This window comes from Aulonocara sp. 'chitande type north' Nkhata Bay, linkage group LG23 (genome assembly GCF_057382095.1).
Source record: "Aulonocara sp. 'chitande type north' Nkhata Bay isolate Kocher_YH1m ecotype deep benthic linkage group LG23, A_spYH_male_GT1.1, whole genome shotgun sequence".
Taxonomy (NCBI): domain Eukaryota; kingdom Metazoa; phylum Chordata; class Actinopteri; order Cichliformes; family Cichlidae; genus Aulonocara; species Aulonocara sp. 'chitande type north' Nkhata Bay.
The window spans coordinates 33882668-33906700 of NC_141365.1; the positions used below are offsets into that span (position 1 = coordinate 33882668).

The 24033-nt window shown below is 39.8% G+C and overlaps 1 protein-coding gene across 1 annotated transcript; it reads right to left on the reverse strand.

The window, feature by feature from the left end:
- Nucleotides 1-182: 182 nt before the first annotated feature.
- LOC147302273 (ATP-binding cassette sub-family C member 4-like) lies at nt 183-23131 on the reverse strand. The gene is made up of 31 exons (XM_086283084.1): nt 22444-23131; nt 20956-21066; nt 19325-19445; nt 18913-19137; nt 18689-18778; nt 18349-18512; nt 18071-18196; nt 12819-13068; nt 12104-12211; nt 11911-12000; nt 11620-11811; nt 10533-10627; nt 10192-10278; nt 9886-9982; nt 9023-9244; nt 8726-8863; nt 8228-8265; nt 7963-8078; nt 7728-7874; nt 6920-6999; nt 6675-6825; nt 6449-6568; nt 5803-5913; nt 2325-2425; nt 1778-1969; nt 1541-1696; nt 1186-1275; nt 930-1102; nt 717-822; nt 459-597; nt 183-331 (listed from the first exon to the last, which is right to left on the reverse strand). Exons 1-30 carry the CDS (start codon nt 22521-22523, stop codon nt 460-462), a joined length of 3915 nt encoding a protein of 1304 aa, XP_086139210.1. The 5' UTR covers nt 22524-23131; the 3' UTR covers nt 183-331; nt 459.
- Nucleotides 23132-24033: the final 902 nt, after the last annotated feature.

Consider the following 24033-nt stretch of genomic DNA (forward strand, 5'->3'; position numbering starts at 1 on the left):
ACATGAACTTTATGAAAATTCATGTACAAAAAGTATAACGGTGGGGAATTCAAGGTCAAATTCTGAAGCTTACAGATCTTACAGAGTAGCTTGTTCACATGTGACAATGTAACCATAATTTATGATTTCAACATAACTTAAACAGACACAGATCAAATAAGATCAAAGGATAAAAAACATCAAACGCCCCAGTCGTTGCACACAGTTGGAGGCAGGAGGAGCTCGCGGTGCTCAGAGGTTGCTGCAAGAGTTCAGCTGATTCCAGTGTTTCACTCCACGTCACAGTTTAACTTCTCTGTTTGGGTGTGAGAGAGACTTGTTGGAAGTAGACCTCACCTGGTTGTAGCAGCCACAGAAAAGTCTAAATTATTTTGCTCAGGCTGCTGTCATAAGCTGGAAAGCATGGAAACTGTGTGGATGCAGATTTTTCAGCCATGTTTAAGGGGACTCTTTTTCACCTCACCTTCCTGCTGACTCCAGCAGAGCCGCTGCCTCAGCCTGGCCCATCTCTTGCACCATCTTGTAGAGAGCACCCTCCTTGTTTTGCAGTAGAGTGAAAGGACAGTCCAGCTCCTGGATGGTGCCACTGTCCAGCACCTTAGGCCAAGAGAAAACATACGGTGGTGTAACAGTTAACACAGGAACATTTTTTGCATATCTGTGTACTCTAACAGTATGAATTTATTAAAAAGCTACAGTCGGAATAGCTGAGTCACCAGTATACGGTCGCTGTCTATGATGGTGTTGAGGCGATGAGCGATGGTGAGCACAGTGCAGTCTCTGAACTTTTCCCGAATGGTTTTCTGGATCAGCTCATCTGTCCTGCAGTAACAACAAGAAAAACACTTTGAGAATCATGTGGGAAAAGTGTGTTGAGAAAGCTCCTGGATGTCTAGGAGCTCTCTGTGCTGGCAATGTATCTGGAGGACCTCGGGTCCACGTTAGCTGTGGCTTCGTCGATGATGAGAATGCGATTCTTCCTCAGGACTGCTCTGGCCAGGCACAGCAGCTGCCTCTGGCCCATGCTGAAGTTGGAGCCTGACTCAGCCAGGACAGTCTCCAGCTTCCCAGGCAGCTCCTCCACCACAGACTTCATCTGTACCTGCAGTGAACATGGAGAGGAGAAACCTGTAGCTGGTCTGTGGGCAGTAACGACAAATCTGGGTGTGCTAATTAAATACTAGCCTCTTCCAGAGCTTTCCACAGGTCTTCATCAGTGTGCTGGTTGAAAGGGTCCAAGTTCTTCCTCACACTGTCAGTAAAGAGAACTGGGTCCTGGGGAGCAGAGGGGAGAGAAGTCAGGGAGAAAAATCAGTAGACTCTGCTACGTCATTAATTCTATGTACCGGATATGGATTTGGAAACGACACGCAGTATCGTATGACTTTGAAAATCTGTGTTTTGAGTTTAATTTACTGAAAATAAATGATATAGCAGTTTCAATTAATAGAAGAATAACAGAAATGGATAGCATTATTGTAACAGTGAGATTGTAACTACGTATTTCTTCAGGCAGTTGAAGTGTCATCTGATGTTGTACCTGAGGAATGATGGACATCTTCTGGCGCAGGTCATGTAGGCCAATCTCAGAGGTCACAATACCGTCGATGTAGATCTTTCCCTGGGGCTCTGCCAGGCGAAACAGAGCCGAGACCAGAGAGCTTTTCCCCGCTCCTGTTCTACCCACAATACCAACCTGACCCACAGGACACAAAACATCAACAGCTGATCCTCACTCAGACCCCAACCAGCTGTTCTCCACAAACCGATGTGTCACCTTCTCTTTGGGTTGAAACGTGGCGTTGATGTCTTTGAGGACCGGTGGTCCATCCTTGCTATAAAAGAAGTTCACTCGATCAAAGGTTATCATTCCTTGGCTCGGCCAATCAGGGGGAGGACGCTTCTGAGTTTCTAAGGGTGCTTCACTCTTTAGCTCAGTGTACTCCACCACCCTCTCCACTGATGTCATCTGAAAAGCCAAGAGGTCTTTTTCAATTATGCTTTTTGTAGCCTATGTTAACGTTCATTCATAGGCATCAGGATGTTTTTATATTTTTTAAACCCCAAAACCGAAAATTCCAACTTTCCTACAAAGGGCTTTATAATTTGTACAGCATACTTTACTGTAAGTGCAGAAGTCAAGTGTCCAAAGTTTTTGTACAAATGAGGTATGATCAAAATTTGAGAGGATTAAGGGAAATGGAAACTTTGCTCCATGTAACTGTCCATTAAGTACATTTATCTTCACCCACCAACATCATTTTCATCAACATCATTCATTCAAAAAAAACTGGAAATACAAAATGTCATCACTCAGTTCTTACCATGTTCTCCACCTCTGCACTTTGTCTCACTGTCCACTGGAAGTTTCCTATCAGTGTTACAGCATAGGTCAGCACAAGGCCCACCTCTCCAGCCTCCAGGCCTAATGGATCCAAAACATGAGAACATCAGAAATCAGAGGCTAGTTCAGGACTTTCTTCTGCATTAACTCACTGTGTGTGGTTAGGGTATTTAGCAAACTAAATGCAGTTAAATTAAACATTTAATTGTGTTTAGTTTGCTAAATACCCCAAGCCCACTAAGGGGCTGGTTGGTTTAAAAGTTGTGGAACTGTTTGGTTTTTCTTTCCTTTATTTTTAATAGTTTAAGTAAAGGTTTTAATAAACGTCCATTTATGGCAAATCTTATTAATCTACATTATATATTCTTGACCTGTTGCACAGATTCAATTCAATTCACATCAATTTGATTTATATAGCACCAAATCACAGCAACAATTGCCTCAAAGCACTTTATATTGTAAGGTAAAGACCCTACAATAATACAGAGGAAAACCCCAACAATCATGTGACCCCCCACGAGCAAATCCTTTGGCGACAGTGAGAAGGAAAAACTCCGTTTTTATAGGAAGAAACCTCTGGCAAAACCAGGTCAGGAAGAGGCAGCCATCTGCCATGACTGACTGTGGGTGCAGGGAATAAGACGGGACAAAGACACACCCTGGAACAGAGCCAGAGATGAACAATAACTAATGAATAAATGCTGAGTGGTGTATACGCACATAAAGAGTGAAGAAAAAGACTCATCATGGGAAGCCCCCAGCAGCCTAGAGCTATTGCAACATGACTAAGGGAAAATTCAGGGTCAACTCATCCATCCCTAAATATATGCTTTATAAAAAAAAAAAAAAGTCTTAAAAGTAGAGTTTGTCTGTCTCCTGAATCAGGGCTCTAGAGTGCGACCAATTTGGTCGCAAATGCGACCAAAATTTTCAGTGGTGCCACTAAAAAAAAAAATAAAAAATTGGTTGCACCTGTGCGACCAACTGTTCGGGTAGCAAAAAAAAAAAAAAAAAAAAAAAAAAAAAAAATCTGCAACCTTCCCTGTGGTCAACAACAGACACACATTTTGCCCTATCGTGGACTAAACCAATCAGAGATAGTAAGGGGCGGGACCTCTCTGATTGGCCGTGGTCCAGTTGAAAGTGCAGGTGGAAGTGGGAGGTGAGTAGCTTGAATAAAGCGATATCAATTCATTAAATCCTGAATCGACTTTTAAATATAACTGTGTTTTGCCAGAAACGCCAGATTCTCAGATTAAAGCTCACAAAACCATTTCAACAACAACCAAACAGCAAATGAGAGCAGGTACAGGGATTCCACACAAAGACGTAAACACAGAGGACCGACGCATCAGAATCAACTTTGTCTTTCTCGGCTTTCTCACCCGACGGCCCGTAGACGGACACTGTCGGAGCTTAGCGGTTCTGATGCGTCCGGTCCGCACTGTGTTTACGTCCTTTTGCGCTGATTCTGAGCTGCAGGTTTTGTCTCTCCAACCAAAATTCACCGAGCAAGCAGCAAAAGAAGCAGCAAACTGCGCTTCACATTTGATCAATGTCGTCATGAATTTTGCTGTTTTGCTTCCACGACTATTAAAAAAAAAAAAAAAAAAAAAAAAAAAAAATCACACTTCATGCACAGCTAGCTCTCTCTCTCTATCTCTCTCTGTACTTCAAGAACAGTTTCCCGTCTCCAATCTCTGTTTTCTGTATTATTCATTCACTTATTACCCACCAGTCTACCGTTGTTTACAGCGCTGTGGCTGCTGTCTTTTTCTTTTCTTTTTTTCACTTAAATGACCTCAGACAAGAAAGCCTATTTTTTCTGTTGTTCAATACTGAAGAAATTTAAACTTTATATGCAGAACATTGTAGAATATTTTTAAGGTTATCTGCTATAAAAAGCCAGACCAGGAAAATCTGTGTTTTATTCTCAGTTACTTTCACACAAAGGCCTCTGCTGTGATGTTCACAATTCTGATGAAGTCAGTACTGATAAATGATCAGAATTATAATATTTCTGACTGTCTGAGGCTAAAAGTTGAATCGAATCGGGACTTTGAAAACCGGAATCGAATGGATTATAGAAATCAGTGATGATACCCAGCCCTAGTGAGCAGCCTAGGCACGACAGACGTGGATGTAGCTGTAATAGGAAAAGAACTATTGCTAACTTTTCCTGTTAAGTTAAGGCCTGATCCTTCTGAAATTCATAGCCAGTGCTCTGACACGGTGTCATCAATCTTTGAATGCTGAAAAAGCACAGTGTATCCAGAAAAACACATTATATTATATTATATAAATTATAAAATTTGTGTGCGCCCAACTTTTGTGCCGGTACGCCTAACTTTTTAAAGTTAGGAGTACGCCCATGGCAAAAAGTTAGTCTAGAGCCCTGTCCTGAATACAAACTCCACAAAAGAGGGGCCTGAATACTGAAGGCTCGGCCCCCCATTCTACTTTTAAATACTCTAGGAACCACAAACAAGCTTGCAGTCTGAGAGCGAAGTGCTCTAATGGGTTGATAGGGTACTATTAGGTCTTTAAGATGAGATGGGGCCTGATTATTCCAGACCTTGTATGTTAAATTCGATTCCGGATTTAACAGGGATGCAATGAGGAAAAACCAGTGTCGGTGAAATGTGCTCTCTTGGTCTGGTCCCTGTCAGTATCTTTGCTGCAGCATTGCGGACCATCTCAAGGCTTTTTAGGACGTTTTTAGGAGATCCTGATAATAAGGAATTGTAGTCCAGCCTAGAAGTAAGTTTTTCAGCATCACTTAAACGGAATGTTTTTAATTTGAACCAGATTCCGCAAATGGAAGTCCAACACGTTTGTTTACCATATATGCACTGAATGATATATCCTGGTCAAAAATGACTCCAAAATTCCTCAGTGTTACTGGAGGGTTAGATTTTTATAGGTGAGTACAATAACCTCAGTTTTATCTGAATTTAGAAGCAGAAAAGTAGACGTTATCCAAGTCTTTGTCTTTAAGACATTCCTGTATTTTAACAAATTGGTGTGTGTTATCTGGCTTAATAGATATATAAAGCTGGGTGTCATCTGCATAGAAGTGAAAATGTATGCTATGTCTTCTGATGATACTGCCTAAGGGAAGCATGTATAATATAAACAGAATTGGTCCTAGCACCGAACCCTGTGGAACTCCATAACTAACCTTAGTGTGTGAAGAGGACTCTCCATTTACATGTACAAATTAGAATCTGATAGATTGATATTCAAAACATTGTACAGTACCTTTAATACCTACAGCATACATAATCGCTGTAATAAAATAAATCAAGGATTTTTTCCTTCCCACTGTCGCCAAGTGCTTGCTCTAAGAGGGTCCTCTGATGGTTGGAGTTTTCTTTGTATCGTTACAGACTCTTTACCTTACAATATAAGGCACCTGTTGTGAGACAGTTTGTCTGCATGGTGCTTTAGTTCCTCACCATGTCTGAGTAAGACGCAGCCAAATGCTGTGAGAGTGATGAATATGGAGCAAATGCTGTCAAGGCGTAGTGCAAACCAGCGGGAGGTCATCAGGAACAAAAACCACGCCTCTGCAACGAGACGAAAAAATGCATTTCATTATAAAGAAGATGACCAGGTTAATCTTTTGAGCAGGTTCACTTTACAAGACATTTCATGAGACCCAAATATCTCACACATGTAATTTATTATAAAGCGATTTGTACAATATAAAGCACCTTGAGGTGACTGTTGTCATATAAATAAAACAGAATTAAAGTCTTCCAGGCTTCTTCGCTATCATTATTCCACTATCATTACTGATTTACAACATTTTTAACTATTTTTCAGCTGGAGACGCATAGCTTATCTTCCCAAGGCCTCTTAGGAGAGATAGTTGAGCAAATGATCAACTTTGAATTGACCTGTGATAACCTTTCTTAAGAGGGAAAATGCCTTTACAAATATGCTCCCAGAAGGTATTCATTGACAGACTGAGAGCAAATTATCTAGAATTCCAGTTCTACTTGGAAGTATGAGTAGTTTTCTTTATCGCTTGAAATTCCTTTAAAATCAGCTAGAAAATCTCAGTTTTAACCATCCATAAAGAGTTCATAAAGAGTAAACCTGAATGCAGGTCCTGATGGGCATCAAATGCCTTCTTTAACCTCTCCTCAGCCTTGAGGGCTCTGATGGTGGAAAGACCCTGAAGAGACAAGGACAGGTGGGAGAAGACTGGACTCCGCGCTGTAGGAAAAGATTAGCTGTGAGAAACTGTTAAACAGCCAGCGTCATTGAACCTACAGTTTAAAATGATGAGTTTATGATAGGATCGTAATAAAAATAAGCGCACTTGTTGACTCGAGACGTTTGACATCACGTGAGGTACGGAGGTAAAAGCTTCTCAAGTACAGAAAGATTATTAGGAGAGGAACAACAGGGATGAGGATGAGAGGGATGACTGAGGCTGCCACCGCGATAATGCCAGCATTCTGTAAAAACAACTAAAACAACATCGCATAATCAGAAATACTCAAATTACTGAAGGATCCTTTTAAGTGAGTCTTGTGTGTATATAGCACATATAGTAGTCTTCACTTGATAGAAGTCCACAAAAGTGATAGGTAGCATGGAGTCCATTTGGCTGACATCTTTGGAAAATCTGTTGAGTATTCGACCTGAAACAAGGGAAAAGGAACAGAAACATTATATAAAGAGAAGACTATAAATCATTCAGTCAGTAAAAGCAAAGATATGTCAGCCCTGCACCCAGCACCATTATCATGTTAAGGATGTAGGCAAGTGTAATTTTTGTCCTTTTTCTTAGTGTGTACTGTATGCTCTAGTGGGCTAATGCTAGCAAGACGCTAACATTGAAGCTACCTGGACAATCCAAAATCAGTGGGTGATATCACTACGTCCATCTTTATGCTGTCTATGTTCTGAACATGAAGCTTTACACCATACAAATCAATGCTTTCACCATTCATTGAAACGTTGCCTCATGACAAGCACCTCGGTGAAAGTGGGGAGGAAAATCCCCATTCCTCCCTGAGCCTGGTTTTACCAGGAATCTCTTCCTGTTAAAAGAGTTTTTCCCTCCCAAAGCACCTTTATGTGGCTGTTCTAACTTGGAGTGCCAAGTATGAATAAAACTGGATTGAACTGAACTTAATAGACCTTTTTTTAGAGGTTTAAGGCCAATGTCATCTTGGAGAACTCAGACAACACTGGAATATGTCAGGGATGTGTTTTGACTCCAGTTCTCTTCCTGGTAGAAATAGACTGGGTTATTTGTAAAACTATAGGCAAAACTCCCAATCGGTCAAAGGCATAAGGCAGGATATACCCTGATGTAATTCAACGCTTTTTCTTAAATTTAAAATAAATTCTGTGTAGGCCTCACCTATGGGGTTGACATCAAAGAAGGTAACCGGGGTGTGGAGAACAGCACTAAACATGCTGTTGTGCAGAGTCTGAGCTGATCTCACCAGCCCGTGAAATATCACCAAACTCCTGGCAAAACCAAAGACCACAGCTGCTGCTGTCAAACCTAAAAGTAAACACAGCAGGACTATATTAGATATTAGACCTGAAGACTCTAACAAGAACTATAGGTATTACTATAACTATAGGCTTACCTGAATAAATACCGAGGTAAAAAGTGAGATCAAACTTTCGAAATGAGCTAGTAACATCCATTCCACTGTCCACGCTAACAGCAGTGGCTGTGCTGTTAGAAAACTCCTCCCCTGCCCTGTCAGATGACAAGACAATTCAATCAGGTACACACGAAATGATAACTGATCTAATTTCATTTAAAAAACTGTCAAATGAACAGTATAAAGTTAAGCTATTGCATACTGTATTTGCCATTAAAAATATCCACATTGGTAAAGTTCTTACCAATATACCAGCCACCAGTCCTGCAGGATATATGCAACCTGTTGAAACGGACCTCTCTTTAGATCAATTTTTGAAACACAGCATGAGGAAACCAAGTTGCAGGAAATGTGTGGGAGGGTGGGAAGGTTAAGTCAGGTTAGAGCAGGGGTAGGCAATCTCAGTCCACGAGGGCCGGTGTCCCTGCAGGTTTGAGATGTGTCCTCAAACCAACACAGCTGATTTAAATGGCTAAATTAGCTTCTCAACATGTCCTGAAGTTCTCCAGAGGCCTGGTAACGAAATAATCATGTGATTCAGGTGATTACCCAAGGTGAGATCTAAAACCTGCAGGGACACCGACCCTCGTGGACTGAGATTGCCCACCCCTGGGTTAGAGTCACTGTGACATTTCCACATGATTGTACAGTGAGGGATTTAATACTGATAACAGTTAATACAGACAGGTAACACCTGGAGACAGAAAGAGTGCAGGAAGGGTGTTGAAGGGTCGGGGCTTACCTCAGCTATTATGCTGAGCAGTATTATGACCATTAACACCAAAGTGTTACAGCCTGCTGTGAAGTACTTAAGGTAAACATGGCCGCTAACATTTCCTTCAGCTCGAGTTTCTTCTGTAATAGTTTGAGCAACTTCAACCTGCAAAACAATAAAACAAGTTTAGTGATAATAGACTTGCAGGTCTATTTTAACCCAAACTATTCATTTCTACCTCTGTCCATCCTTGTAATTAGGTGACTACAAAATGCTGCCATTTATGTGGGGACTCTTAATCTAATCTTTTGGAAATATACCTACATGAAGCTGATCAGTGCAGCTGCTGTCTGGTAGCAGGAGGCTGCTGGAAGAACAGTGTGACCCATGTGAGCAAATCGTCCACTGGCTGCGTAAAGACAATTTGTCTGGGTCAACCGAACATGACCCAACTGAATGTGCCTCCACATCACTTCTCAGCAGGGACACAATATCCAGGCCAGAGGTCTGCAGCTCACTGTAGGTTCCCTGGACCATGACATGACCCTGGAGAAACAAATAATGAAAATGAGCAACAATGTGTTTTTCAGTACTTAATAACAAAAAAGTCAAAAAGGCTCATCTGAAGGAACGCCTTCCTTCGGAGAAAATCATTTCTATGAATTTGGAAAATTGGAAAACCACCATTAAAAATCAGTTGTGAAGCTCCTTCTACAAAATGCAGAACCTGTGAGTAAAGGGGAACACATTAAAAAGGGGATCAAGGAGATTTAATTGGAACTGTACACAAAGCCGCGTTGCCTGTTTATCCCTGACACTTTTCAGCTCGTCACCTAAGCTAACCTAAACCTAAACCTCCCAACATCACTCTACATAATGCTGGATCTCTTTCCTCCAGCTGAAGCGTTTTTTGACAAACTGAATTAGATTTTTCATCTGAATGAATATGTTTCCTTAACTTCTGTAACTGAGTAGTTTTGTATTAACACATCTGGTCCAGAGACTTTGTGTTGTAAGTTAAAAAATTAATAACAATTTGGAAACGGAAATCTCACCTGACGACTGGAGATCAACGTGTGCTGGAGCTCACTCTCAGAGATTACACACCTCAGAGTAACAAACTATAACTGGTGAATGCAAACATGTTTATCCCCTGCCTACTTAAACCAGCATAAAGGGGGACAAACCTCCTTGAGGACCAGGATCTGGTCAGCCGTCCTCAGATGCTGGAGCTGGTGTGTGATGAGGATACGACACTTGTTCTTCAGCAGGCCACAGATACACCTGATTTTGATAAATAAGAGGGGGTTTCTGCACGTTTGTGACTGTTGCTTTGAAATAGTTCCATATAAATAAAACTGAACTGAATGGAATTAAAACAGTTCACATGAACTTCAATCATGCAGTGTGTACTGTCGAGCATGAGCACGATTCTCGACACCATTATTAATCAGGGTATACAGATAATTAGCACCGAACTCTTTATTACTCACTGCTCAAAAAGATGTTTTCCAACTTCTGCATCCACAGCACTTAAAGGGTCATCCAGGAGGTAGATGTCTGCATCCTGATATACAGCCCTGAAAACAAGGACACACAGTGGGGGAATCTTATTTGTCAGGAAAAAGACTGAACTTTCACATAAACTATAGCAAATGTAACAGCACAAGTGTGTGCATGCAGGGTAAAAATACATGCACCCCAACATCTAGCTACTTGTTGCCTCTAGTTTAGGTTCCTTAGAAACTCAGACTAACATTTGAATGCGTCACGGTGATACAATACGTGTAAGTTTTCTTCTAGGTAGCGTTCTTACTACATGATGTCCATGTACCTTGCCAGGTTGACACGAGCTTTCTGTCCCCCACTGAGTGTGGCCCCTCTGTCCCCAATCAGTGTCAGATCTCCATCTGGGAACAGCTGCAGGTCCTGAATTTGAAACAATGGAGGCGTAACTTGCCTACAATCATCAAGGGCATGAATGTCATGATAATTTTGAGTTTTTAATGATTTATTTGAACTGTTCTTTTTCCAGAATGAAACGATTGTACAGAAAAAAGGCCCTGCTCCAAAGTCAACACCTTCAAGCTTGAGTGAAATTTGCTGTTCCCCCACATGGACAAACAAATAGCTTCTGATAAAATGTTTTATGGTCAGACAAGAGAAAGACTGAGCTGTTAGACCACAATATATTTAGAGGAACAAAGGTGAGGCTTTCAAAGGCAGCTCTCCCAGGATGGCCAGCTCCATACCAGGAAACTAACCAATTTAAACAAACTGCCAAGAAGAGTGGTCAAAATATCTAGACAGAATCCACCAGAAGATCATTGATGGCCTCCAAAAGTGTCTGTTTGAAGAGCAACTTGCAAAGTGATATTGAACTAAATACAGCTAAATGAACACCAATAAATTGGTGAGTATATATTTGAGGTTGTTTGTATATTTTTGATCCATAGATTAGAAAAAATCCCAAATAAAAGCTTAAACTTGTTTTAAAGTTATTGAAGATGTGTGCTGTACAATCATTCCACTATAGAAAAAGAACAGTTAAATAACCATGACATTCATGCCTGGGATGAGTGCATGCAAACTTCTGACCACAGCTGTACTTCAAATGAGACATAAAAGAAAAGCACAACTAATACTGCTTTACTTTCAAGAAAAGATGTGACGTCCCAAAGTCAAATTTCAGAATTTGCTCCTAAACTATAGCAAACAATGCAATTAATCAATATGATTATAATTGACTTTTGAAGGCTGCTGGCTTTTATCAAGGTCATCTGATCATATTGTTGGAGCTAATCAGCATTTTCTATAGGTAGGAACCCACCTTGTAAGATTTTACACCAGAGGGTAAAGAGCGGTTCGCCTTGAGCTGCTGGCCTAACATGAACTGGTTAACTTGCAGCATTATATCTCACCTTCTTCAGAGCACAGGCTCTGAGGACCCTCTCATACTTTTTAGGATTCAGTTGTTTCCCGAACAGGATGTTGCTGCGGATGGTTCCAGGGAACACCCAGGGTTGCTGGGCTGCATAGCTTATTTGACCTATGACCTTTAATGTGCCTGTGTCATAAGGCAGCTCTCCCAGGATGGCACTGAGCAGAGATGACTGAAGAAAACACAGATGTTATGAACATGTGACCCTGAAAACACAATTTTGATACTCAATGTTCTGACTTAAAGGCTAAATGGTAAGTCAGTTGCGGACCTTTCCGGCCCCCACTGGTCCGATCACAGTGAAAAGCTGGTGTGACTCTGCTGTGATGGAAACATTGTGCAGAGATGGTGCATCCAAACTCTAAAAAAAAGAAGAAGAATGTATTAATTAATGCACAAATTTTGAATTTAAAATTATGCAAGATGACTCATTATCAATATGAGTTTTAAACTTTAACATTTACCTTATCCCAGTAGCAGGTCAGTGCCTCAATTTCAATAGCGTTCTCCATTTTTCCCTCCAAAGGCAGTGCGAGATTTTTTCTTTCAAGCTCTTCCAGGACGAGAAAATTCTTGAAAGATATTTAATGGACACACGTGCTTTGAAACATAAACTAAATTAGCACAGTTCTCTTGCTTTACCTATCCACAAATTTAGAAACAACTACATTTAAGATTAAAAAGAGTTCTGATGTCACCACCAATCTTTTATCCATTTTTTTGCAGGACAGTTACAATATCTGCAATCAATCTGGACATCACTTTAGGATCTATTTGACAGATGGATTCTCCATGATGGAAAACATCATGAATTTCAATTCTATTTTAGTTCAACAGCACCAAACAAGCATCACAACAACAGTTGCCTCAACATGCTTTATATTGTAACCTAAAGAGACAATACAACAATGCAGAGAAAGTCCCAACAATCAGATTACTCAGATGAGCAAGCACATGGTGAGAGTGGGAAGGAAAAAATCCATTTTAACAGGAAGAAACCTCCATCAGAACCAGGCTCAGGGAAGACCGTAACATTAAGTCAACACGATTTTTGTTATGTAAAGTTCTCTGAACTTTTTAGACAATAGAAAAGTAGTAAATCGGTCATTATGGTACTAATGACAGATATCAGCTACGGTTTTGTTACTTGTATTCCAATTTATGAAAGAACAGAATTACCTTAATCCTGCGAATGCTCACAACAGTCTCTGACAATTTCTCAATGGCCAGAGGAAAGAACAGGGTCACTGTGAGCTTAATTGTACCATACAGGGATGCAGTGACAAACACACTGCTGGCAGTGATGGTGTTGCCCAGGAGGGCGTAGACAGTGAAGGTGACAAACACTGTGATCTTGCTGCTGGCAAAGAATGAAGCCATGTTGAGTCCTCGCAGGTAGGAGCTTTTTAATATCTGATGAATTTCTTTCCTAGGAGTAAAGAAGAACATAGGGAGGCTTAATATGTAAAATCAGAAGACTTTATTTAGAGTGTCACACCACTGTCAAAAAAAAGAATGCTCAAATGACTACAACTGAAATACTTACGTCTAAATAATTATTTTCTTCATCAGACCATGAAGAGTGCAAAGACATACTAACATACAAGACCTTGAACTATCAGGCCTCATCTTATCTTAAATATCACCCCAATAGAGCACTTTGCTCTCAGACTGCAGGCTTACTTGTGGTTCCTTGGTTATTGTAGTAGATAGAGCGACTTCAGCTTTCAGGGCCCTTTTCTGTTGAACCAGCCCCCAGTTTGGATTTCAAGATTAGCATTAAAGTTTTGCTTTTTGATAAAGTTCATAGTTATGGCTGGATCAGGTGACCCTGGCCCTGAAACCTACCTAATTTATGCTTGTGTTTCTTCTTCACTAACCTCTTTTCACCCTCTGTTTATACACCACTCTAGAGTTAATCATTAGTTATTATTAATCTCTGGTTCTCTTCCACACCATGTCTTTATCCTGTCTTCCTCCCCTAACCCCCAACCAATTGCACCAGATGGCTGCCCCTCCCTGAACCTGGTTCTCCCAGAGCTTCCTTCCTGTGTTTTTCCTTCCCACAGTTTTCATGTCTTTATCACATATTTTCTGTGCATTTTTTCTATTTTGTGGTCTTATATTTATTAGCCTACAAAGATTGAGTTAACAAGGTTTATCACGTATAATATGTGATTCTTGATATATTTACAGTGATGCTTCTTGTTTTGTTTTTTTTATTTCCTCTCACACAGGTGGTTGTTATTGTCTTTTTAAGTTTGTATTTAAGCTTCCCAGTTTGAATGTTAGACCCTCGTGAAGTTTCTCTAGTCGATACACGTAGGTCAAGTTTATCCTCGCTGTGCTTCTACAAATTGCATTAAACTTTTTTTTAATCTGGCAGTACAGTGGTTCTGAGTTTTCTGCTTTTTTGCCAGGAAGTGGTACAGTAGGCAACGTAAAATCACCGAACAGGGTCACTGGATGGTAAATGGACTGATTCTTATATAACCCTTTTTTACTCTCGAAAAAAATGAAAAATAATGTACATTTCAAATTATACAAAAAGGTATTTTTCAGGGAACACAAAATGGGTTAACAATTTAAAGCTGTTGTGCAGCAATGGAGGTTGATCAGGTCTTGAAAGCTGGTGCTACTAATTCTTACAGGTGTTCCAGCTTTTCTGGATTACTTACAACCCCCTCTGCCTGCATGAAAGCAGTGTTGGAACACACTGTGGTACCATGCCCTCGTGAGCATCAGCTGAACAGCACTGTACTGCAAAAAGTAGTTTGTGGTGAGAAAAAGGTTTCTGAGAGTTAACAGCTTCCGTGATCGGTGGCTAACAGGGCAACAGCTTTAAACACAGCTTAATAATGGTCATAGTAAGTCTCAGTTTCAACTGTGAAGAGAAGACTTCGAGCTGCAGGTTTGACAGGACAAGCTGCAGGAAGAAAGCCATCGCTAAGACGTCAGAATAAGACAAAGAGGCTTGCCTGGGTCATGAAACATCGCCACTGCACTACTGAAGACTGGAAGAAGGTATTATAGAGCAATGAATCAAAATTTGAAATCACCGGTTCATCACGCAGGATCTTCGTACGCGAAAGGATGGCTCTACAGTGTGTGGCATCAACTGTCAAACATGGAGGAGGAAGTGTGATGGTCTGGGGCTGTTTTGCTGGATTCCAGCTCGGTGACTTGTACAGAGTGAGAGGCACCCTGAACCAAAATGGCTAACACAGCATTCTGCAGCGCCATGCAATACCCTCTAGTTGGTCAGGGTTTCATCCTATTGCAACATAATGACCCAAAACAAAAGTCCGAGCTATGCCAGAACTACCTCAGGAACAAAGAACAAGATGGTAAGCTGGAAAACATGGAGTGGTCTCCAGTCTCCAGACTTAAACCCCATCGAGCTGGTTTGGGATGAACTGGACAGAAGAGTGAAAGCAGAGCAACCTAAAAGTGCCACACATTTATGGGAACCTCTGCAACCGATATGGGAAGAACTTTCTGAAGAATATTTGATCTCTGTTGTAGAAAGAATGCCACGGGTGTGTTCAGCTGCCAAAGGTGGAATTATAGAATACATTTTGGTCTATAAATTGATTCCATGATAATTGTTTTACTTGAATTGCTTATTTGTACTATGCTTTCACTTCAGAGTGCAATGCAACATTAAACTGCATAACTTTCAATTATAAAATGGAAAAATTGGGGTGTTCTAAAACCTTTGACCGGTAGTGTACGTGTATCGAGTCTGTCAGTACTTGCCTGACTACATTGTGCCAAGTGTAAAATTTGGTGGAGCGGTGAGATCTGGAGTTGTTTTTCAGGAGTTGGGCTCATCTTAGTTCCAGTGAAACTAACTCTTGATGCATAACAAGACATTTTGGACAATTTCATGCTCCCAACCTTGTGGGAACAGTTTGAGGACGGCCTCTTCCTGTTCCAACATCATTGTGCAACAGTGCAGAAAACAACATCCAAATAAACATGTATCAATGAGTCTAATGTGAAATAACTTGACTGGCTTGCACAGAGTCCTGACTTAAACCTGACAGAACATCTTTGGGAATAATTAGAGCGGAGGCTGTGAGCCAGACTTTCTCATCCAATATCAGTGTCTGACCTCACTTCTGGAAAAATGGTTAAAAATTCCCATAAATATACTCCTAAATCATAATAAACCTTATGGATTAACAATGGGATGTCACTCAATTTCATATGCGTGTGAAGGCAAACGAGCAAGAACTTTTGGCAATATATCTTGGTGTTGCATGTATCTCATGCAACACCAAGATCATGTGTTAGTTTGCTTGACCAAAGGCTCAGTCCAGCATAGCGTCAACATATCGTTTGGTAATGATGGAATGCTAATACTGGGAATACATTTAGCTTGACTCAGCAGAAAATGACAGTTAATTATAGATTTGACCTTACTTTAGAACATTAGCAAAACAGCTTTAAAAAAAATTGTTTGTTGAAAGCTTTGGTACGGCCTCTAAGGACATTCAGTGCGGGGCCTCTCACAAGAATGTAATGATTCAGCATCTGCAGAGGCCCCGAAGCCTGAGGCCTTGCGCTTGACGGAAAGAACGTAACGTTCTTTGTTTTGTGTTTTGATCAAGATGAAGGGTTTTGTCTCTTCTCTACAAATCATTAAAAAAAAAAAACAACTTAAAATCCATTTAAAATATAAAAATAGACAAACCATTTCACCATAAATCAACCCTGTGTTAGAATCCAAATGTACACATTACTTCATATTTACTACATATTTAGTAGTTTTGTAACTGTGGATATCTTAAGAAGTCTTTATTATCAAAGACTCATTGAGACTTGAAGGTTGACTGTAAAACATTTTTCTTCCTGAAACTGTAACCCTGAATTAATCATGACTACAATGCAACCCAAGTTTTCACACAGAAAAATAATGTTGAGCTGTTGTATAATCCACACCAAAAGTTCAAGCTTCACCGACTTCCTCACTCTCTGTCTGTACATGGCCAATATTAAAATACTGGCTTCTGTAAAGCAAACCTCTTTATACCATATCACCCCAATAGAGACTTCTGACTTACACGTGGTAAGTATTTAAAATCAGAATGAAGAAGGCAGAGCCTCCCATTCAATGCTGGTCACTAGTAGTGACAAATTTCCTCTGTGGTTATTCTAAGTACATTTAAGCTGAAGATGGATGGAAAGTTTTGAAGGCTACAATGGATTACTGCTTGATGTCACAAGGACTGATTTTGAGTGGGTTTCTTTCAAAGAATCTCAGAAGGTGTTGATGGGAACAATAAGTGACAGTTAACATATAAAGTGCAGAGCAAACATAAAGGATTATCATTAACCAGACATCAATGCTGAGAAAGTTGAGGATTAATGAATTAATACAAATCTAAGCTGTTCTTTAAGAGCAGTACATCAAAGCAATAAGGAATTCTCCTTGTTGTTAATTCTGATTAATTCTTCTTGTAGCTAATCCATATGAACTCCCATGGGCCCTAAGAGGTTACCAGAAAAAACTGTGATTGCAGTGATTTAAAGAAATTGATGAGCTCTGCAGAGATAAGAAAATCCAATACAGATCATGCTATTAATGAAATCTCTTTACATTTTCCCAGACATGCCTAACTTTATATGCTCAAGCTCTTTGTTCTTGTTGATGAGGAGACTCATAAGCACACATAAAACATTAGGCACACCAAAGGATGTTTTCAACTGTATACTCTAACTAAAAAAATATAGGAAAAATCATGCTGGATATCAATGCTGACTACACTATGGACTGTGTATTGTGTAAGGAATGAAAGGATGTCAGATTGTTTCATCGAAATGAAAATTATCAACCTATAGAGCTGAAAAATATATATTTTGTTGAAATATCACTGCAGCAGCTCAAAATGGTACTTAGCAGTTTGTATTATTCCCATAAGTTTAACTGACTTGATGCTATAATCTCATCAAAAAGTGTTCCTTTGATTTTTACATGTATAGGACCAGTTCTCCGCTGTTCCAGAAGAGCACAGTGGTTCAACATGGATCTCCGCCTCCAGACAAACCACACATTATGTGAACCCTACATTTCTCATTCGTTTGGCAAATGAGAAAAGTTCCTGGGCTGATGGAGCAAGCCTGATCTGTGGTATGATCTTTCTTTATGCCCCTGAAGTTTATCGGTCCTGTTCACTATTTTAAAAGACAGCTAAAGACATGTCTGATATTTTCAGTTCATTTCATTTCCACATGTGTCGAAGCATTAATCATATTGGTCGTTCCAAATCATAAAACTGCAGGATGACGAGTCAGTTTATTAAAATATTTATTTTGACAGTTTTTGATTCACTGTTTATACTCATAATTATTATGGGAGCACATTATAAGAAGAAGAAATTCCTCTAAAAAATTAGCTGATTCTTCATAAAACCTGTAGTTCTTACCTTCTGACTTCAGTCACCAGAGCTGAGAACAGTTTCTCCCAGGCATACATCTTGATTATCCTGATACCAGACACCACTTCGTTCATGATACGGATTCTGTTGTCAGTAAGGACTGCTGTTTTGCTCCTGCAAATATAAGCACCATTTACACTGTGTCCATTAGAGGCTAAAAAAAACATCTAATCAAAATTGTATAAAAACAGGCAGACAATGCGCATAATAAAAGAACGTTATCGTCAGAAACAATAATGTCCAGCTTCTGTATTCTTCGTCCATACCTGAAGATGCCAAAGAGTTTTCCAAACCAGGTTTGTATCGGCATCATGAGTGCGATGGCTGCTACACCTGCCAGGCACGAGGCACCGATCTCATACCAAAGGAAAACAATGATCACCACTGCTTGGAGAGGTCCCACCCACAGGTAGTGCAGATTAAGTGTAATCTATAGAGAGCATGATTGTTGACGTGCAGAAAACATGCTGGACAACTTGTCCAAACCTTACAATTTTTTACAAATCTGTGTGAAGATCTTGATGTTAAGGGCACAACTTGGTTTAAAAATGTCATCAAATACAATTAAATAATCTCATCATGTGTTTGAGTACATGATTCTCTTACCTCATCGAAACGATTAACATCATTTGAAAGGAGGTTCACTATTTGCCCAGTGGTTGTTTGTCCCATGGATTTAGCACTGAGTCTGAGAGCCTGATGAGAGGAATTTTACTTAACTGCTCAAAAAACAATTTTCACAACACCGACAAGTATAGATGGATCCATCGGAACATATTTCTGACAGAGATAAGCTGACAACTCTTCATTTGTACAGATTTTTCACTGACCTTCCTGTAGATCATGTGACACATAGCCACTCTAATCCTCATGCCTGTTCTTAGGACATGATAGTAGTAGAGATGTTGGAGGATAGTCAGTCCAAGCGTGGAGATGGACATCGCAGCAGCGTAAACATACGCCATGCCAAGACTTCTCTGATCATCGGGGTCACCATTCTCAAAGAAAAGGATTATCTTCCCCAGAAGAAGTGGCTGGATCACTTTGATTGTCTCCTTTATGACAAAGACAATGAATGCAAGCTTACATTCATCTTTTCCCAGACTTTAGGAAATGGGTTCAAATGGCTGCTAGATATTTGAGCCAATTTTTGTTACAAGAAAGGTCTCTGAGTACATTAGCATGCTTATTATTTCATTACAAATAACTCATCTGACACCTCCACATGACCAGTCGACATACCAGGAAAAAAACAAATATCCCAGCCATTGCATAGGACCTTCCATAGCACTTTATAAGGACTCTGGTGAGTTTTGGCTTCAGGAGTTCCTTTGTAGCATGTCTAACTTCACGGTCCCAAAATCTGCAAGATAAACATGGAGATTATTAGATTAGGCTAACCTATGAGGTAACTGTGAAAGGTACAACTTCTCTGGTACAAACAGAAGTACACACTATAAGTTGAAGTTAAGCAAACAACATTTTATGTCAATCTAGACACAACATTGATCTTTAGACCAATCTAGAACAACAAATGGCAATGTAACTATTTAGGATATAGTCACACCAACATTTTAAAAAAATCATTAGCAAATAAACCTTCCAAATGAGAACCATACGGCCGCACAGTGGCAACATACTCATTTGTTACAAGAAGTATCAGGTTAATGGAATGGCAAACAGCAATTCAATGATCCACCAGTGACACTGCCACTTACATCTTCATCAAATGAATGGCACAGAGAGCTGGTTAGCATTTCTGACTGAGAGAGCTGGGAACATTTACACGTGTGGCAAAAAAGAAGCTACTTCTTTAACAATTTTATAACAATTACTATTAAAAACTATTAAAACTAAGTTAAAAATAAAAGCAAAATTTAAGTGTGGACTTCCTACCATCACCAACTGCTTGCTCAAAGGGGGTCACTGACTTGTTAAGGTTTTCTCTGTAGTATTATGGGGTCTTACCTTACAATACAAGGTGCTTTAAGTTGGCTGTTGTTGTGATAAAATGGAACTGAATTATTTAAAAGTAATGAGCTTTATTACAGCTCTTTCTGTTGAACTTTTAGTGTTATTTTTAGTGACAGGATGCCTGTTGGGAGCATCGGCATGTTTCAGGGAGGCCTAAGGTTGGGTTTGGCCTGTTGTGAAAGGAGTTAATACATCAAACCGGAATAAGTAGATTGACCTGTCAGAATAACACATCAGGTGTGACTCACACTACGGCAGCACTCCCTGGCAATTCAAAGAAACACACAGCTACTGAACAAGCATGCAGTCTCTCCTGGCAAAGCACCAACAGCTACCTGCTTGTCTACAGATCATATTTGTACAATTCACCAGGGGAAATGAACCCCTGAAGAGGTGAATACAAACAGAAATATCATCAATAGATGGCAGACTCCAGAAAAATATTTTGGGGTATTATTCTACTGTGGTAGACTGGCCAGAAATGACTTTTTTTGCATCATAAATAGATAACAACGCTTCTTCTTCTTCTGGACTGCTTAAAAGACCAGTTCATAAATAGTACTAAAAGTGATCAAGAGCTCAAAAACCTCTGGTGCTAGGCCAACCATCCAGCTACATGTAAAGGAAGTGACAACAAAACCATAGGGTCTTAACCCATAACTTTCCTGGGTAGAAGAATTTTTTAATGTTATTCAAGGCAATATTTGACTAAATCACATGTTGTGAAATGGGTTATTTGGGTAGTATGCATAACCACATTACTCATTGACTCAAAAATAAATCTCTTCTCAAACTGGTCATAGAAAATTGTAAGGACCTATGTCTGAGCCATCATCTTCTCAGTCTCTCAGATTTGACTTTTGTTAGTGATCCAATAATGCAACACAGCAGTGTAGTACCTCTGTAGCTCCTCTCCCAGGGCTTCAGACTGATCCTCTTTAAGGATGCTATACATATCATTTTCCTCAAGTCTTCGCTTTTGGCCAAGCTGCAGCAAAGGGGTTAACCAGCTGAAATAGAAAGACAGAAAGTATTCATGGCGCTTCACCTGTCCTTCATTTTTCCATATTTCGGCCTTATTCCAAAAGAAGGATTCGATTCATTTTCCACCTCAGAATTCTACACACGATACCCCACGATAAAAAGCAAAAAAAGTTTGCTCGGCTTTTTGTACTTATGATATTTTACTGATGTCTGGGTTTTAAAAAATTAGCTTTACAGATCAACTTGGCTTAAATCACACACATTAGCATGCCCGTCAAAGTCCGCCTTCCCTGGACACACACACTCACACACACACCATCCCATATCCACCACGTTTTTCAAAAAAATACTAACAATAAAAAAACACCCAACTTTAACTTTAAGAGAATAAAAAAACAGTATAATGGGACAGTTCATCTTAATTTAACTCTGTGTTTTTCTGGCAGTAAAAGCACCTGTTAATAAGCACCTGTTTGCATAGCCTGGTGTCTCAGTGTATGACATTCAGTGTATGTCAGGTTAGCAGAGGGGAAAAGCAGACGTATCAGAAACAACATAGCAAAGTTTTCTGCTTCTCCCAGTTTAATAATTCTCTGGTCATGTGTAGTGAAGCCTCCCTTGGTATCTAGAAAGAAGTGCACTTTGAACATTCTGAAGGTGAGTTATTACTCAGTTACTCAATGCTTTCAATATAGACATCAAAAGACCAACCACATATCTATGTAGTATTTGTTTGTGTGGTACTCATACTATGTATTAAGCCAGTTTAAACCATGAGGGCTACATTAAAGCCTACAATTGCTTTTCCCATTCATGAGTTATGGTTGAAAAACTCAAACAAGTCCAGAGCTACCTGACTCAACTCTGCTGTTCAAAATCTATTCCACAAATAAATGCACAGAAATAATACACACAGCGAAAAGCTGCACATACTTTCTGTGGATTTAGTATTTTTTATGACCTAATAAAATAACCCAGGAGTTTTTTGTTTTGTTTTGTTTTTTCAGTGTATGGAAGTGATTCTACCCACTTTGAATTAAAGTAATCAGTCTCAGTTTCCACTATTATGGTCTGAAGCATGTAAACACCGGCTTTTGAATAAATTCTGAAGTATTTCTTGCTTGCCTCATGTGGTCCGTGGGGCAAAGCATTGCTGGGATGGGCTAATCGTATTGATTTTTCAATGCGTGATCAAGTTATGAGAAACTATTTTTTTCAATTAAAAATGCATCCTGGCACAGATTAAATCCCCTTGTAAACGGGTTCATAGTTCTAGTTAACTCAGAAAAACCACAATTAAAACGATATACAAACATGTATGCATGAAATCAGCAGTTTGTTGTTCTTAACTGATTACCTCACCGCTCGGTCAGAGTTAGATCACGCCGTGAAATCACACTTACCACAAAAAAACTCTTGAAAAAAAGCTGGCAGTTGCCAGCGGGTTGTGCCTGCCGCCCGTGCTTGTCACCTCCATGGTCATACTGGGGATAGCTCAGCCGGGCGCATCTCTGCACGCTGTACGCTCCACTTCATTCGGTCCGTGTAGTAAGTGGAAGTTATGTAAAGCTCAACCAATAACTGTTCAGGCTGGAATTTAGCCGTTTAAGTTATTTAAGATCACTTCACGTAACTCCACCTACATGACCATCAGTGCAAATTGAAAAGGAAAGTGAAACTTTATTATTATTATTATTAATATTATTATTACTACAGGACTAGAGGATGTCGTGTTTGGAACTTGAAAAGTAAGGGAGTCATGTGATCTTTTCAGTCTAGCTCTACCTGTGCAGCATTATTAAAATATGTCTGCTTTCCTAACACCTCAGGGTTTACACAGCCTCTCGACTTCTGACCACTGGTACAGGATCCAGCACAACCGAGACCCGGAAGAAAACAGACGGACGCATGGATGTTTTGCTTTCACACACAGAAACTTCCGAACGAAGTCCGCGAACCGTGCGTCACTACAAAACAAGTGAGAACGTCCACTCCGCTTATTGGCCGGTTGGGTGTCAGGGGCGGGAGCGCTGTGCTCTGGACTGCGTGTAGAATTTCTGCTCAATTTACGGCTAGTTAAATTCTGCATCCCAGAGTGCAAAGTATACGTGACTACGGGAAGACGTTAAGGTCAAACTTGAAGTAAGCCGAGTCAGAGCGGGATTACGTTGTCAACATGAACGAATCAGAGCTGTCAAAGTAAGGTCCGGGATCCAAAATCGGCCGACAACGACTCCAATCCGGACTGCTGAACTGCTTTGGACAATGTAAAGGAGGACATAAATGATGGACTTTTAACTGTATATTAATACGTTTTGCATCTTTTTCTACTAACAAGGATCTCTCCCCTGGCCATTCATCCTGCACCAAAGTATTTTAGTGATAGATAAACAACTGAAGGACAGAAAAGTTCCTGTTTTTCCAATACTCTGAATTTATTTTACACCACCCAAAACAAACAAACAAACAAACAAACAAACAAACAAAACAAAACAAAAAAACCAAAAAAAAAAATATTGTGGGTCCATAGTAAAACCAAAAATTAAATTGATAAATAAAATATCCTTCAATTACCAAAAAGCTTTCAGTTTTATAATTATAGGATAATCTGGATTTTATTCATTTATATTTACATTTATTTCTCACAGTTTAATTCAAAAAAGGCAACAGATCTATTTCTCTCCTACATCTAATTTTTCTTTGAAAATTACTTTTCTACCCCAAAGTGAAGGCCAGGGTGTCGAAGTCTCTGTGTGTGAGCTGCAGTAATAGCAGAAATTCAGTTTGAAATTACTCACTCACTCAAGTACCTACAGTTACATAGGACACAGGACAGTAAAGTTTAAATAAAGAGCAACCTGCTACTTGAATATTTTACACAAGCACAAATAAACGACTTCATATTCATTTAATGCTTAATGATAGTGAAACTGCTGCCATTCAGATGCTTTACTGTTGGTGTTGCATGGTGGATCAAAATCTGACTTTTTCTA